The sequence below is a fragment of the Nuphar pumila genome, chromosome 2, assembly GCF_984573655.1.
Source record: "Nuphar pumila chromosome 2, dmNupPumi1.hap1.1, whole genome shotgun sequence".
Classification (NCBI taxonomy): Eukaryota; Viridiplantae; Streptophyta; class Magnoliopsida; order Nymphaeales; family Nymphaeaceae; genus Nuphar; species Nuphar pumila.
Genome location: NC_143250.1, coordinates 16,505,733 through 16,519,586, shown reverse-complemented (window position 1 = coordinate 16,519,586; position 13,854 = coordinate 16,505,733). Strand labels below are relative to the sequence as shown.

Below are 13,854 nucleotides of genomic sequence, written 5' to 3'. Positions count from 1 at the left end.
GTTAGGATAACATCAAATGGAGATTACGTTTTGTTAGGATAACATCAAATGGAGCTGGTCTCTTTCCTTATTTTGAGGATAAAGATGAGATCATATCCTAACTATTTTCACACAATTTCCAATTTCATATCATTTCTGTAAATATATAAAGTGTACAATATAACAAACAAGTGTGTAATAACAAATATCATTTTCATTTTTCTTTTTTCCTGGTCTTTGCATCTTCTTTTATGGTATCAAAGCTGGAGCCAGATCCAATATTTTTTTATCGTGTTTCAGAAGCTATGCACTATGCACATCAAACACAACCCATTAGTTTTCCCTGTAGCATCGAGATTCAGTCTGCAGGAAACTTGAAGCTCGTCATTCATGGCTTCTAGCAATCTCAGTGGCAATCAATTGTAGAAGGATGAAGATGCAACATATTCTAACCTCTTTTATATACATTATTCTGATAATCTAGGAGTGTTGCTTGTATCACAAGTTCTTACGGGAGAGAATTATTCGATGTGGAAGCAGGCAATGTTTATGGTGCTCAGTGCCAAAAAAAAGATGGGCTTCATCAATGATCATGTAACGATTTGGTCCTCTCCTGGATTCTCAATGCTATTCATAAAGATTTGTTGAAAAGTGTTATATATACTCAAAGTGCCACCCAGGTATGGAAGGACCTAGAGGATCTGTTCTCTCAATCAGACGCTCAAAGGACCTATTAGATCTAACATCAAATAACCAGCAAGAAGCAAATGCAATCTTCAATGACAGAATACTTCACAAAACTAAAGGACCTATAGGATGAACTTGATTCACACACTTCCCTACTTGAATGCGCCTATGATGCCATGAAGACCGTGCATGACCGTCAACAATTGGATTGCCTTATCCAGTTTCTAATGGGACTAAATGACAACTATGGCATGATTCGCAGCCAAGTCCTTCTCATGCAACCGCCTCCGACCGTATCAAAGGCTTATTCTCTAATCATGCAAGAAGAGTGACATCATGGCATGCGCATCATTCCTAATGCTGCTATTGAAGGACCTCTTGCCACGACAGTCAAGACACAAGGAAGATCACGTCAAGGTTGGTCTTGATGCACTATGGTCACTGCGAAAAAGTCAGTCACATAAAGGCTAAATATTTTCACTTACACGATTTTCCTAATAGACAAAATGAGAGGGGCATGAATCAAGTGAAATAAGGTGATGGGATGCCCAATGCAAAACAAAAATCCTTGGCCCATGCAAGCATAGTCAATGAAACCACACCAAACCCATCGTTCACCAAAGATCAAGTTGAATAGTTTTTTATATTTATCAATCAAGGTAATCGAGTAGGTCCATAATTGAATTTGACGGGTAATGTTTTGAACTTCACTGCCATCACTTCTCTTTCACAACAATGAATTCTTGACACCGATGCAACCAATCATATGATCGGATGCATCCATAATCTCACCTCACTGATACCAGCATCTTGCCCTCCCGTTAACCTTTTGAATGAAATCCTAACCCATATCTCTCATATCGAAAATACCACAATCTCTTCCAAAATTAATCTTTCAAATGTTATTTATATTTTTGAATTTAAGTTCAACCTAATCTTCATTAGCAAAATCACTCAAGACCTGGATTGTATAGCTATATTTGACAATGATCATTGTTTGTTACAAGATTGTGTTTCGAAATAAATGATTGGAGCAGGTAGGAGGCAGAATGAACTCTATATTTTTTAGACTACCAGTGAGATAGCCTTGGTTGCCCTTATACCTACGCACATTTGACATTCCAGACTTGGTCACATTTCTAATAAATGTTTGCAAACTCTTAATTTTCATAAGATAGATGCTTGTTCATTTGATGATTATTATGATATTTGTTATTTTGCCAAACAATCTTTTCTATCATTTTTCATAAGCTCTACCTCAACTAGTGCCCCTTTCCAATTGGTACATTGTGATTTGTGAGGATGATACCAAACCCCTTCTATTTTGGGTGCTCATTGTTTTTTAATCATTATTGCTGATTTTTCTAGAAGCACTTGGGTTTATTTAATGAGATATAAATATGAAACCTTATAACTTATGAAAGTTTTTTTTTCTATGATCAAAACCCAATTTGATATTCAAATACAACATCTTCAAAGTGATAATGGAATTGAATTTTCTTCTAACAACATGCAGTCTTTTCTTCGCAATCAAGGGGTAGTGCATCAACATAGTTGCATCTATACACCACAACAAAATGGAGTGGTAGAACGTAAGCATTGTGATGTCTTGAATATGGCACGTGCCGTACAGTTCCAAGGTAATCTTTCTATAAAATTTTGGGGAGAATGCATTCTCATGACTGCATATTTACTTAACCAAGTTCCTACCAAAGTTCTACTTGGTAAAACTCCTTATGAGGTTCTTTTGGTAAAAATCCTAGTTATGAGCCTTTACGTGTATTTAGATGTTTATGTTATGCTGTTAACATTCATCATTCACATAAGTTTGACACTCATGCAAAATGATGTGTGTTCATTGGATATATTTATTGCCAAAATGCTTATCGGGTATATGATCTTGACAATCATACAATTTTCACCAGTAGGGATGTAATTTTTTTTGAAAGTATTTCTCCTTTTCGCGAAGTACATGATGCACCGGAAGATGATGGGGGTGTGGTTTTACCTTTACTAATTTCTGATGTATCTCAAGAACCCAATATATACCAAATTTCCTTAACTAACACTATGGCCCCTCACCACGATCCAACTCTAGATCCAAACAATGATGTACTACCTGACCAAGCCCCTGAGCAAGACTCATCTCATGACCCAATCCAAGAGCCACACACTGATTCAAATCTGAACCCAAGGCATTCGACCAGGCCAAGATCTCAACCTGGATATCTCAAGGATTATAGATGCTACATCGCCGTATAAGCTCTTTCATCTAGGATAGACATGTCCAAAGGAACTCAATAACCTCTCACTCATTTCTTATCTTATGATAATTTTTTGAATTTCCATAAAGCCTTCTTAGTAGCCATCGCCCAAACCATTGAACCTAGGTCTTTCTTTCAAACAGTTCAAGATGTCAAGTGGAAAGATGCGATGGCAGTTGAAATTCAAGCATTAGAAGCTAATAACACTTGGACGCTTGTTCCCTTGCCTATTGATAAAAAGCCCATTGATTGCAAATGAGTTTATAAAGTCAAATATCATTCAGATGGATCCATCGAGCGATATAAAGCTTGCTTAGTTGCCCAAGGTTACACTCAGATTGAAGGGCTCGATTACAGTGACACTTTTACACCAGTTGCTAAACTTGTCACTGTACGATGCTTCCTAGCCCTTGCCGCCATTTTCAAATGGGCTATCTATCAATTTAATGTCAATACTGCATTCTTGTATGATAATTTAGTGGAGGAAGTCTCTATGAGTCTGCCTCTAGGATTTTTGAGTCAGGAGAAGCCGAAAGTTTGTCACTTGAACAAGTCTACTTATGGACTCAAGTAATCTTCAGGCAATTGGTTTGCGAAGTTTTCATCATCTCTTAAACATCTTGGTCTCACACAATCAAATGCATCATTGGTTTTTAGAAACACCTAAGTTGGCCGTGTGTTTATCCTTGTTTATGTTGACGATATTATTGTCATCGGGGATGATATTGAGTACATTGTGAGCCTCAAAGCAACCTTGAACAATCTATTCCGCATTAAAGATCTTGGGAACGTAAAATACTTTCTGAGACTTGAGGTGACACAGTCCAAACAGGGTATTTTACTCTCTCAACAAAAATACCATTTAGATATCCTCATTAATAGTGGTTATCTTGGAGCAAAACCACTAGACACAACAATAAATCCATATATTAAACTCGACAATGAGCATGATGATATTCTGCATGATGCCACCACATACCAATGGCTTGTTGAGCGACTTATTTATCTTACCATCACCAGGCCCGACATTGCCTATTCAATGCATATTCTCAGCAAATTCATGAATCAGTCAAGAGCCCTTCATGTATTAAAATACCTTAAAGGGATGTCTGACCAAGGTATACTCCTTTTTTCTTCTTTGCAGATTCATTTGACCGGTTACTATGATTCAAATTGGGCCTCCTGCCCTATGACCCGGTGCTCCACATCAGATTATTTCATCCTTTTTAGAGAAAGTCCCATCTTATAAAAAATGAAGAAGCAGACCACAGTAGCTCGATCTTCGGCTGAAGAGAGTATTAGGCCATAGCCTTGGCGTGCTTTGAATTAACTTGGCTAAAATCATTGCTTATTGATCTTGGCATCCATCATTCACAACCTATGATGTTATATTGTGATAATCAAGTTGCCCTACATATTGCAGTTAATTCAGTGTTTCATGAGTGAACGAAACACATTGAAATTGATTGCCACATCATTCGTGACAAGATCCAGTATAACGACTTATGTACTCAGTTTGTTTCTTCTGCTTTACAATATGCGGATATCTTCACCAAGCCACTGCCGTGTGATCCCTTTCATTAGCTCAAGAAAAAGTTGGGGCTGTTGAACCCACATGCTCCCACCTTAGGGGAAGTGTTAGAAAAGCACCTTATCCTATCCAGACGTTTCCCAAATGGAGATTACATTTTGTTAGGATAACATCAAAAGGAGCTGATCTCTTTCTTTATTTCGAGGATAAAGATGAGATCATATCCTAACTGTTTTCACACAGTTTCTAATTTCATATCATTTCTGTAAATATATAAAGTGTACAATGTAACAAGCAAGTGTATAATATCAAATATTATTTTTATTTTCCTTCTTTTCTGGTCTCTGAGTCTTCTTTTAAGAAATCATATGAAAGCTCGCAAGGCTTCATTTTATAGCAGTTCCAAAATGATTTGAAAAATGAGTTGGGAAGCCATCGGTTTCTAAGGCTTTCCCGAAAGGCATGGACCACAATTCATATTTGATTTCTTCTGTATAGACATTTCTATGCTTCCAGAGCCTTGATTTATTCTCTTTTGATGGCTCCAAGCATTATGGTGATAAAAATATGGTACTGGTAGCAAGTAGAGATGGCAGTGGACCAGGGGAAAATGGGCCCTGCCTTGCCTCGTCCAGTTTGGACTAGGGATGGACATGAAACGAGAATAGAGGCAGGGATGAAGGTTAAAATCAAAACCAGTGCGGGGATGGAGGCGGTGATGAACTAACACTTTCTTTCGCCCCACCTCGTCCGGCCCCCTGAACCGGGTATGGAAGACATGAAACAGGGATGCAGGCGGAGACTGAGGTTAAAATCAAAACCCATATGGGAATGAAGGCGGGGATGGAGAGCAGAATTTTGAGATAGGGCAGGGGTGGAGACCTTGTCCCCCGCCTCCACCCTGGTCCACTTCCATTCCTAGTAGCAAGTTAATGCTATCTACAACCTTTTTTTTTTTTTTTTTAGTTTCACTTTTTGGAAGCTTGAGTAAGTACCCATATTTAAAGATGAACTATCAAAGGTCTAACGTTGCAGGCTAAGAACCACATATCCCTAGCCCTTGTTCATCTAATACAAAATCATGCACAAAGGTTACAATTAAGAAGAGAAATAAACAGTCCTAGTGCAGTTTCGGATATGGATATTATCCAATTGTGTGAAACTGATTCATATTAAAAAGCAGATAGTGGAGGTCCTTATTAGATTCATGTTTGTTGATCTTCTACGGCAACTGTATGTGATTTTCCATCTAATCAGGTTGCAATGTCAATCCAAAAGGCCAAAGCTCCGAAAAGGATCCAATCATTCACCTACCAGTAAGGCTGTTACTGTGTTAGGACTGTACAAGATGACTGACCCCACTTGATCCGAATTCCCTGGTATGGACATAAAAACACCAACCCGAATATTATTCTTGCTAAAACGAATGTGACCCAGTATTCAGGTCCGCTTTGAGTTTTTTTTTTTTGTTCAAACCAGCCAAAATAGGCCAGACCTAGGCATTCTATTTGTTAAATTTAGGCAAAATTTATCGCATTTTTATAGACTTTTTAAATGATTAGGGTTAGTGTGGGTTCCCATTTTCTCGACCCAATGTGACCTGAACTTGACCCAATCCAACCGAAACTGAAGCCTAAGCCAACTATATGCTATCTAAGCGAATCTAGGTGCACCCCAATGGGTCAGATATCAGAACCGTTAACAGATCCAACTGTTAGGTATGGAACTTGTAATTGGATCAGGAAAGGAAGGGCACTTAATGAATCCATGAATAAGGATGGCAGTGGAGCGGGGGACCACGAGTCCCGCCCCACCTTGCCCTATTTGGACCGGGGATGAAGGGCATGAAATGGGGATGGAGGCCCGTTTGGGGATGGAGGTGGGGATGGACTTACGCTTTCCCCCGTCCTGCCCCGTCCCAATCCCCGCCTTGCCCCGCCCCATCCCCAATCCTTCAAGGGATGATTATAGACCAAGGGGAAACAGGGCCCTGCCCTGCCTCGCCTTGTTTGGACCGAGGATGGAAGACATGAAACGGGGATGGAGGTTAAAATCCATCCCCGTGCGGGGATGGAGGTTCGGATTTTGAAATGGGGCGGGGGTGGAGACCTTGTCCCCCACCCCCGCCCTGGTCCACTGCCATATCCATGAACACGCCAATTTTTCCGTCAGTTGGATATATGGAACAAACAAAGATGTAAACAGTTTGGGATTGAGATGGATATCCAACCAAATCCAAGTCCATCTAGAGGAATTCAGTCAGCAAAACCAGATACATCGCTATTCATTCTCGGATTCATTGTAGAATTTTCAAATCTGAGTTCACATCCAACTTAAAATCTAACAAGATTCGATCTGGTTACATGTATATGTTAGGTGTTTCAAGATACGTACTCTAATTGGATCCGGGTTTGGTATACACTCTATGCATTCGAGTATGAAGCCTAGCCCCACCCATTTCCATCCCTAGGAACCAAACTCCATCCCCATGCATAACATGAAACATTGTCATTGTCGCATGCCTGGATCCGAATCTGACATTTCCGGATCCCCACGCATTGTCCAATGACGGTCCCATTTAATGGAGATCCGAATCGAGACCTAAATCCGTAGAAGGGTAAATCCGTCTTTTTCTCAGTCAAAACCCGGTTTTCCTTTGACGACAGAGGTGTGTGGCAGGACGGTTAATACTCTCAAAGATGAGCCCAATCTCATAGTCAGTCTAAAGGACGCCTCTGACAACGACATGGTGCAGCACTTCCACGTATACATCCACATGGCGGCTTACTATTGGTTACAATCACAAAGGGGGCGTCCGGAGTTTGCTTAAATATCAACGCCAGGAAGCCTCAGCTCTCACATAAGAAAACCCTAGCAGATAACGGCGATCCCCGTCCGGCCGGCGCGGATTATTCCGGTGCATCGCTCCCCCGTTTCCGGTGACCATTCTATGATAGCCATCCCTGACCTACTGATCTCGTACCTACCGTCGGATCGCGATGATTATGGCTTCGGCGTGCGTGGACGCCATCGGGGTGCCGCCGGAGAGCTTCTTGGACCTCCCGTCCTACCCCTCTTACGGCTGGCTCAGCCCACGGATCTCCTTCAGCCGTGACTTCGACGCCGACGGAATGAAGACCTCGTCCGGTGACTCACCTTCCAGGATGATTCCAGAAAATCCGGATCCAGAGTTTTCCTCGGACAAGGATTTCGAGTTCCGGCTCGAAGATCCTGTTGCGATGCTCCCTGCCGATGAGCTCTTCTCCGACGGAAAGCTGATGCCGTTACAAGCTCCCCTTCCGGCATTGTGTTTGCCGGCGTCAGCGACGATCCGCGAGTCTACCACGCTGGAGAAGCCTCGCCGCGGATCCGAGATCGGCATGTCGGAGTTCTGCACGCTTTCACCGAAGGCGCCGAGGTGCTCCAGCCGGTGGCGGGAGCTCCTCGGCCTGAAGCGGATGCAGAGCCCAAAGCCACTGGAGACGGCATCCGCGTCGAAGATCCCGGCAACGGCGACATCGACGACAAGGGCTCCGAGGTCGCTGAAACAGTTCCTGCGCGGCGGATCTGACCAGAAATCCTACTCCAGCGACGCTTCTTCTCTGAGCCTACCCCTCCTTTCCGCCGCCGGAGCAGCAGGCGACTCGGACGTCGAATCGGTCTCCGTTTCTGTCGCTTCCTCCCGATTCTCCCTCTCCTCGAGCTCGTCCTCGTGCCCGGAACACGAGGAGCCGCCAAGGTTCTCTCTCGACTCGGAGAAGGCGAGCCATAAACCTAACCCTAACGGAAACGCTATCCCGAGCTCCAATGTCCTCAACCGAACCCCTCCCAGGGTGAGGGTGAGCGCTAACGGTAACCCCAATGTAACCGCCAACGCCAGGTCACGGATCGGGCGGAGTCCGATCCGCCGTGCGCCGGAGCCCGGCAGCATTCCGGCGCGTGGGGCTTCTGTCGATAGCCCGAGGATGAATTCGTCCGGGAAGATCGTGTTCCAAGGTCTGGAGCGGAGCTCGAGTAGCCCGAGTAGCTTCAATGGCGGGCCCAGGATCGTGAAGGACCCGTATTACAGGCACAGGGATAGCTGGAGGGGGATGGAAAGGTCATACTCCACGAACGTCCGGGTCACGCCGGTCCTGAACGTTCCCGTTTGCTCGTTGATGGCGTCCGGGTCCAAAGGCACGATCTTTGGATTGTTTTCGCAGCAGAAGAAGGAACCGGTCAGGTTGAGTCGAGGCAGGAACGATAGGGTTTGAGGCTGGATATTGTTTGTACGTGGGTAATATGTTTCTTTCTGACCCACTAATCTTTTTGAGTTTCTGCTTTTCCTTTGTTAGTTTGACAGTTTTCATGTAAATATAACTTTGGTTTTAAATAGATGGGAGTTGTTCGATTGATGCCTATTTTTTCTCATTGTTGAACAAAAAATGCGTATCAACCTTAAAGATTGGCTCACCAGAGCTTCTGCTGATTGGGTGCTCTACGTTTGATTTGGTCTAAGTGTTAGGGCCATATAGTAATTTCCTGCGTCCTGGTGTTAACATTCTGATATCTATTTCTGAGGAAGTAAACAGGAAATGATGAGATCTGAAAACTCTTATCAGAGGCACTGTAGTTATGGTGCTATGCTGAATAGTTTTGCACGTCAGTCTGATCCTTTTCTTCCTCTGTTAATGACCGTTTTTTTTCTCTTCTCCTTTTTACACATTTTTGTAATTTTGACATTCTTTATCTAAGCTTTGTTATTGTTAATAAATGGTTCATATTTGGTTTTTTCTTTCTTTCATCGAGGAATCCCACCTCACTGAAAAAAAGTCATCCTGTTTTGTTGTTTCGTAGGAGGTCATGTGCTTATCGACGGTCGAGGTCTGATGGGATTCCATCATCAGTCCTCAACTTTATCGTAAGCTAAACCGATTCGGGCTTGTCCTGTCTACCTTTCGCTTTCCCATTCTCATCCCAAATGGCTTGCGAGTGACAGGGCAGCCCCACATCGAAACTTTCGTTATTTTTTTCCTTATCTTACTATTTGTTTATACTGTGAGGCTATTCAGTTTTTTAATCTTACTGTTTCTTTAGTGTTGTGCATAATCCGCCTCTATTTCCATTTGCTTTATCCCCTGGCATTGAAGCCGGCTGGGTTCTGACAAAAGGGCTCGGTAAGGGTGGTGGTTCCTATCCTTCCCTTACGAGAAGCGTTTGGGTGAATCGACCAATGGGGTAAGTTGAAATCATAGTGTAATTTTCCGGTTTATAACATTTATCCGGAAATAATGAGGTCAGTTGGGATATCATACTGTGAGTTGAGAATGTAATTGTTTCAGCTATCCCGTTGACCTTTATATGTAGGAGCATCAAAAAACTCCCTGAACATCCTTTAGGTGGGGGCATGGATGCAACTACTTATCAGAAACTGGGATAAGTTGGCAAATTTGAATGCCAGAACATACCACAGTATTCCAAATTATGCCAGTTTTCTGGATAACTGATTTCATCCAAGCCATCTTTTACTGGGAATTTCAGTATGTCTTATATTTTATATATATTTCAGTACTTTTTTTTTGTTTTGAATGTGAAGTGTAATTAATTCTCCCCTCGCTTTTATTTTCTTGGGAAGTCCGGATGCAGGGTTGCTGCCTGACATTCTACTTATTAGGGCTTCAATGGGGTTAACAACGGTTGGTCAAAGCTGCCTTCCCTATGAGCTGTCCTGGTTCTCATTAGTTTATTGGTCTCCCTTTTCCCTATATATATATATATATATAATTTCTATTTTCTCCGCAGCATTCAATTTTTAGTTTCTTGGAGTTAGTCATGCCATTTATGAATATTGGTTTTTATCATTATTGATAAAGTTTCTGTTATCTTTATAAGCACCTGTAGATTCGATTCGGTGGTCACTCTCTATACATCCAACTTTTGACAGGCTTGCCAAGTTTTCTGTATCCGTGAAGGAATTTTTAAGCCTTACTATTTTATTGCCTGGGGTTTTGGATTGGATGTGTTGTGCAGTTCTGTAGAATGCAATAGTATCATTATTTGGTAGTAGTCCTTTTGTATCTTCCCTTGGATGACCATTTAAAAATCGAGTATTTTCTCTCCAGATCACGTTCGTATGTTGGCTGCTGGATTCTCTTCCACTTTGCTCTGCTCATTTTCTGTAATTTTCAAATGGAAAAAAATAAACTTCTTGGATCTTGTGAACATGGACAAATATCATAGTTTTAAAATGGTGCTCTGACCCGCTTATCAAACACAGAGAGTGGTCCCCTAGACCTGGTCAAACTTGCATCGTTTCTCTAGTCGGTGTTGGACTGCCCCCTGTTAGGTGAAAGTTGCTTGAGCCTACTTGTATAGTCTCCTCAGGGCCCTTGGCTCATGACTCATGAGTTACCGGGTCTATAATCAACTGAATGGGTGACTAATCGGATCTTTTTTATTGCTTAAACTTGACTAGGGTCACCTTTTGTGATTACTCTGGCTACTGGTGAGTCACCTTGCCAACACTTGAACTCAGCCATCTAAGTAGGTTTCTTTGCCCTTCCGTACTAAACCTAACATGGTAATGTCAGTAGGGATAGGATGAAGCAAGCAGTCTGTGCTCAAGTATATATATAAGCATTTCCTAACCTAGCTATCTCTTCTAGCTGCCATGATTCAATGAAGTTGGCCTCTTCTGTTGGTGAAATACGTAATGTTAATGTGGACAGGGAGAGTGGAAAATGGTGAGTTTGATTTCTCAGCGCAGCGAGAGTGAAAACAGGCCTGAGTAGAGGGGGGGGGGGGTTGTCGCCTACGGACTCCAAATCCTCTCTCCATCCCAAAGTCCTCTAGTGGTGGGCACAACAGAACAGAGAGAACAGGTCCAAGATGACCCATCTTTTCAAGTGGCAGGTGCATGATCTGTGCTTAGCATTTGAAAGATTTTGGTGGTCTCCTGTCCGTTGTGTTTTGGGGCTAATACCCTCCTTGTATCTTTTGCTTGCTTTTCAAATGTGGGTGATGAGGGGAACGCATTATTTCTCTGGATGTGACACTGGGGATTCCAAAAAACGCACAGAAGGAAAAGTCTGCATCTGTTACCATTTTCAGCAGGTATTGATTCCTGGCGACTACACTCTGACCAGCCACACCAACATTTTTGTTGGTTTTGGTACTCTTGCCTCTGTAATGCCCAGGCCTGGCCCCTCATATTATGGGCTTTTTGCTTTCCAGAACTGACCCCTTCTACGCCATGTGTCAATGCTGTAGGGCTCCTTGGACCAATATTTACCAATGACAAACTTGGTTGATGTGATATTTTACCATGTCATTCAAACAAAAATAATAATTTTGCGTCATTAAATTCAATAAAAGATATTTTAACAGGTAATTTTTTCGAGTTCCTTTGCTGGGGGGCAAACTTGTGCGTGACAATACCCCCTCCTGTTGTGTGGTCCCACAGAGGTTCTTTGTGTGAACCAAGGTGTTTCATCTTTGGACTGCCCCATTCTGTTCTCCTGGCCGCTTACCAGGTTTGTGCAGGAAAACAGGTTGGTGGGGTCATGATTCAGGTTAGTAGCTATTATATAGATCATCTCCGTTTTGTCCTTCATGCTGTGGTGCGGGTATGGTCTCGTCTAGCCCTTGGCTAGTATCTGACTAGCTGGATTGGAAGTCGGATGTGGCGATGAAGCTTTTGCACGGGTTGGTAGGTCGGTCCACACAAAAAAAAAAAAAGGGTAGCTCTCTGTCCCCATTATGCATGATGATCTTCTTTGGTGCATTTCGTTTTAGTGAACAAAGAAAAGAAACTATTCGTGGAGATGGATGACGACTGCGAATGGGTGATTTTAAGTGTGGGTCTCAAGTATCAGTACGATTTTAAAAACAAACATGCTCATCAGCGGACCAGACCTATCAGTCCCAGTCCCATGCCTAATATTTTAGCCCCTGACCGGCCTCAACCTGGTCCTCTGTTGTTCAGATTAAGTGGGCCCATCTGATGTGGCTTGAACATGGCCTATGTCTAGCGTCTATGCCTAGCCCATAGACACAGGACTAGGGAGTTGTGGAAGCACGTTTTCGCAACGAAAAACTTGCACCCTTCTCCAAAAGAAGGAAAGTTGCAGGAAACTTGATTTTATTTTGCTTCTTATTTACTTTTCAATTACTTCTACTTTATTTTATTATATACTAGTTTTAGCTATGAAGAGGCTTATACTTTGCTTCGACGTTACTTCCTGTTGGTTTTGACATCGCTTCGTATTTATTTCTGTCACTTTTTTATTCCATTATACTTTTCTTTCTCTGTCGCTTTCAGCATGTTAACGCTTCGTGCTTCACAGTTTTATGTCACATATGTTCTCTACTTTCGCTATATGTGTCTCACTTCTTGCACCCACTTTAAGTTACAGTAATTATGGTTCAACCAGCAACGCGACAGCCTGGTTTATATATGCCTACGAACTAGTCTGACTGGTTTGAGTGAGTTTGAGGCTTTGGAGGGGCCGTGTTTTTGGCTCCCAGAGTACTAGGGTTGCAAACGGTTCGGACATGTAATGGTGATTTTGTAAATTTCGGCTGTTCTAGATCTGAACCGAACTGACTGTCCAGTGTGTATTTTCTAATCCGAAATCCAAACTGTTAGCAACCCTACCCAACACTCGAGACTCTTTCAATAAGAATGTCCAACTCTGTAATGGCAGTCTCATGAATACTTTTCAATGGGAGTTTTCAAATTCTTATTCAGGTAATCTAAATATGGGTTAAAGTGTGCTACAATCGAACGAGTTAGCAAACTTTATTATTTATTTATCTATCTTTTTAAGGTCTAAATGACCCCATGAATATCTACATGCTTTTAGTAAGAAACGGCTTTTAAATTGCTGAAATCCAACTTGATTACAGGTTTTTCTGGCGATGCAACATTGAACGGTTGCAAATGCACTGAAATTTCCACTAAATTAAGACAGGAAAATGAACATACAGTACACCGAAAAACCCTATAATTTTAAAAAATCCACCCATCCAAAATAGTAACTTTTGGGCTATAAAAAGTACCTTTTCACCCTTTGCACAAGCAAATTTCCTCCAGATATATGAACTTTCCTCTCAATTATTCAAATATGCGAATTTCCTCTTTTATTTATGAATTTTCTCTCAAATATGCGAATCTTCTCTCATACATTTGCGAATTTCTTTCTAAATATGAGAATATGCAAATGTCCTCTTAGATATGTGAATGTTGTAGTGTATTTTATGATTTTCTCTCCTAAATACGTGCTTTTGAAGTGGCACTAAAGGTTTTAGCAAAAGTTTTGAAGGGTCCCTCAAGGCCCATCAGGCTTTTAAAGTGTCATTAAAAGCTTTATTGGTGCTTTTGAAGTATCACTAAATGCCCATCGCGCTTATGAA

The 13,854-nt window shown here is 42.0% G+C and overlaps 1 protein-coding gene and 1 non-coding gene across 2 annotated transcripts; both read left to right on the top strand.

The window, feature by feature from the left end:
* The first annotated feature begins 7,325 nt into the window (after positions 1-7,325).
* LOC149844889 (uncharacterized) lies at positions 7,326-8,860 on the top strand. The gene has a single exon (XM_089997380.1). The coding sequence runs from the start codon at positions 7,461-7,463 to the stop codon at positions 8,712-8,714; it is 1,254 nt and encodes a 417-aa protein (XP_089853506.1). The 5' UTR covers positions 7,326-7,460; the 3' UTR covers positions 8,715-8,860.
* A 167-nt stretch (positions 8,861-9,027) lies between these two features.
* On the top strand, positions 9,028-9,119 carry LOC149844888 (small nucleolar RNA Z122). Its single transcript, XR_016430665.1, has one exon. It is a non-coding gene; the product is annotated as a small nucleolar RNA Z122 (small nucleolar RNA).
* Positions 9,120-13,854: the final 4,735 nt, after the last annotated feature.

Bases quoted from the DNA above. Each gene is read 5' to 3' on its own strand.
- LOC149844889 (XM_089997380.1), top strand. From the start codon at position 7,461: ATGATTATGGCTTCGGCGTGCGTGGACGCCATCGGGGTGCCGCCGGAG.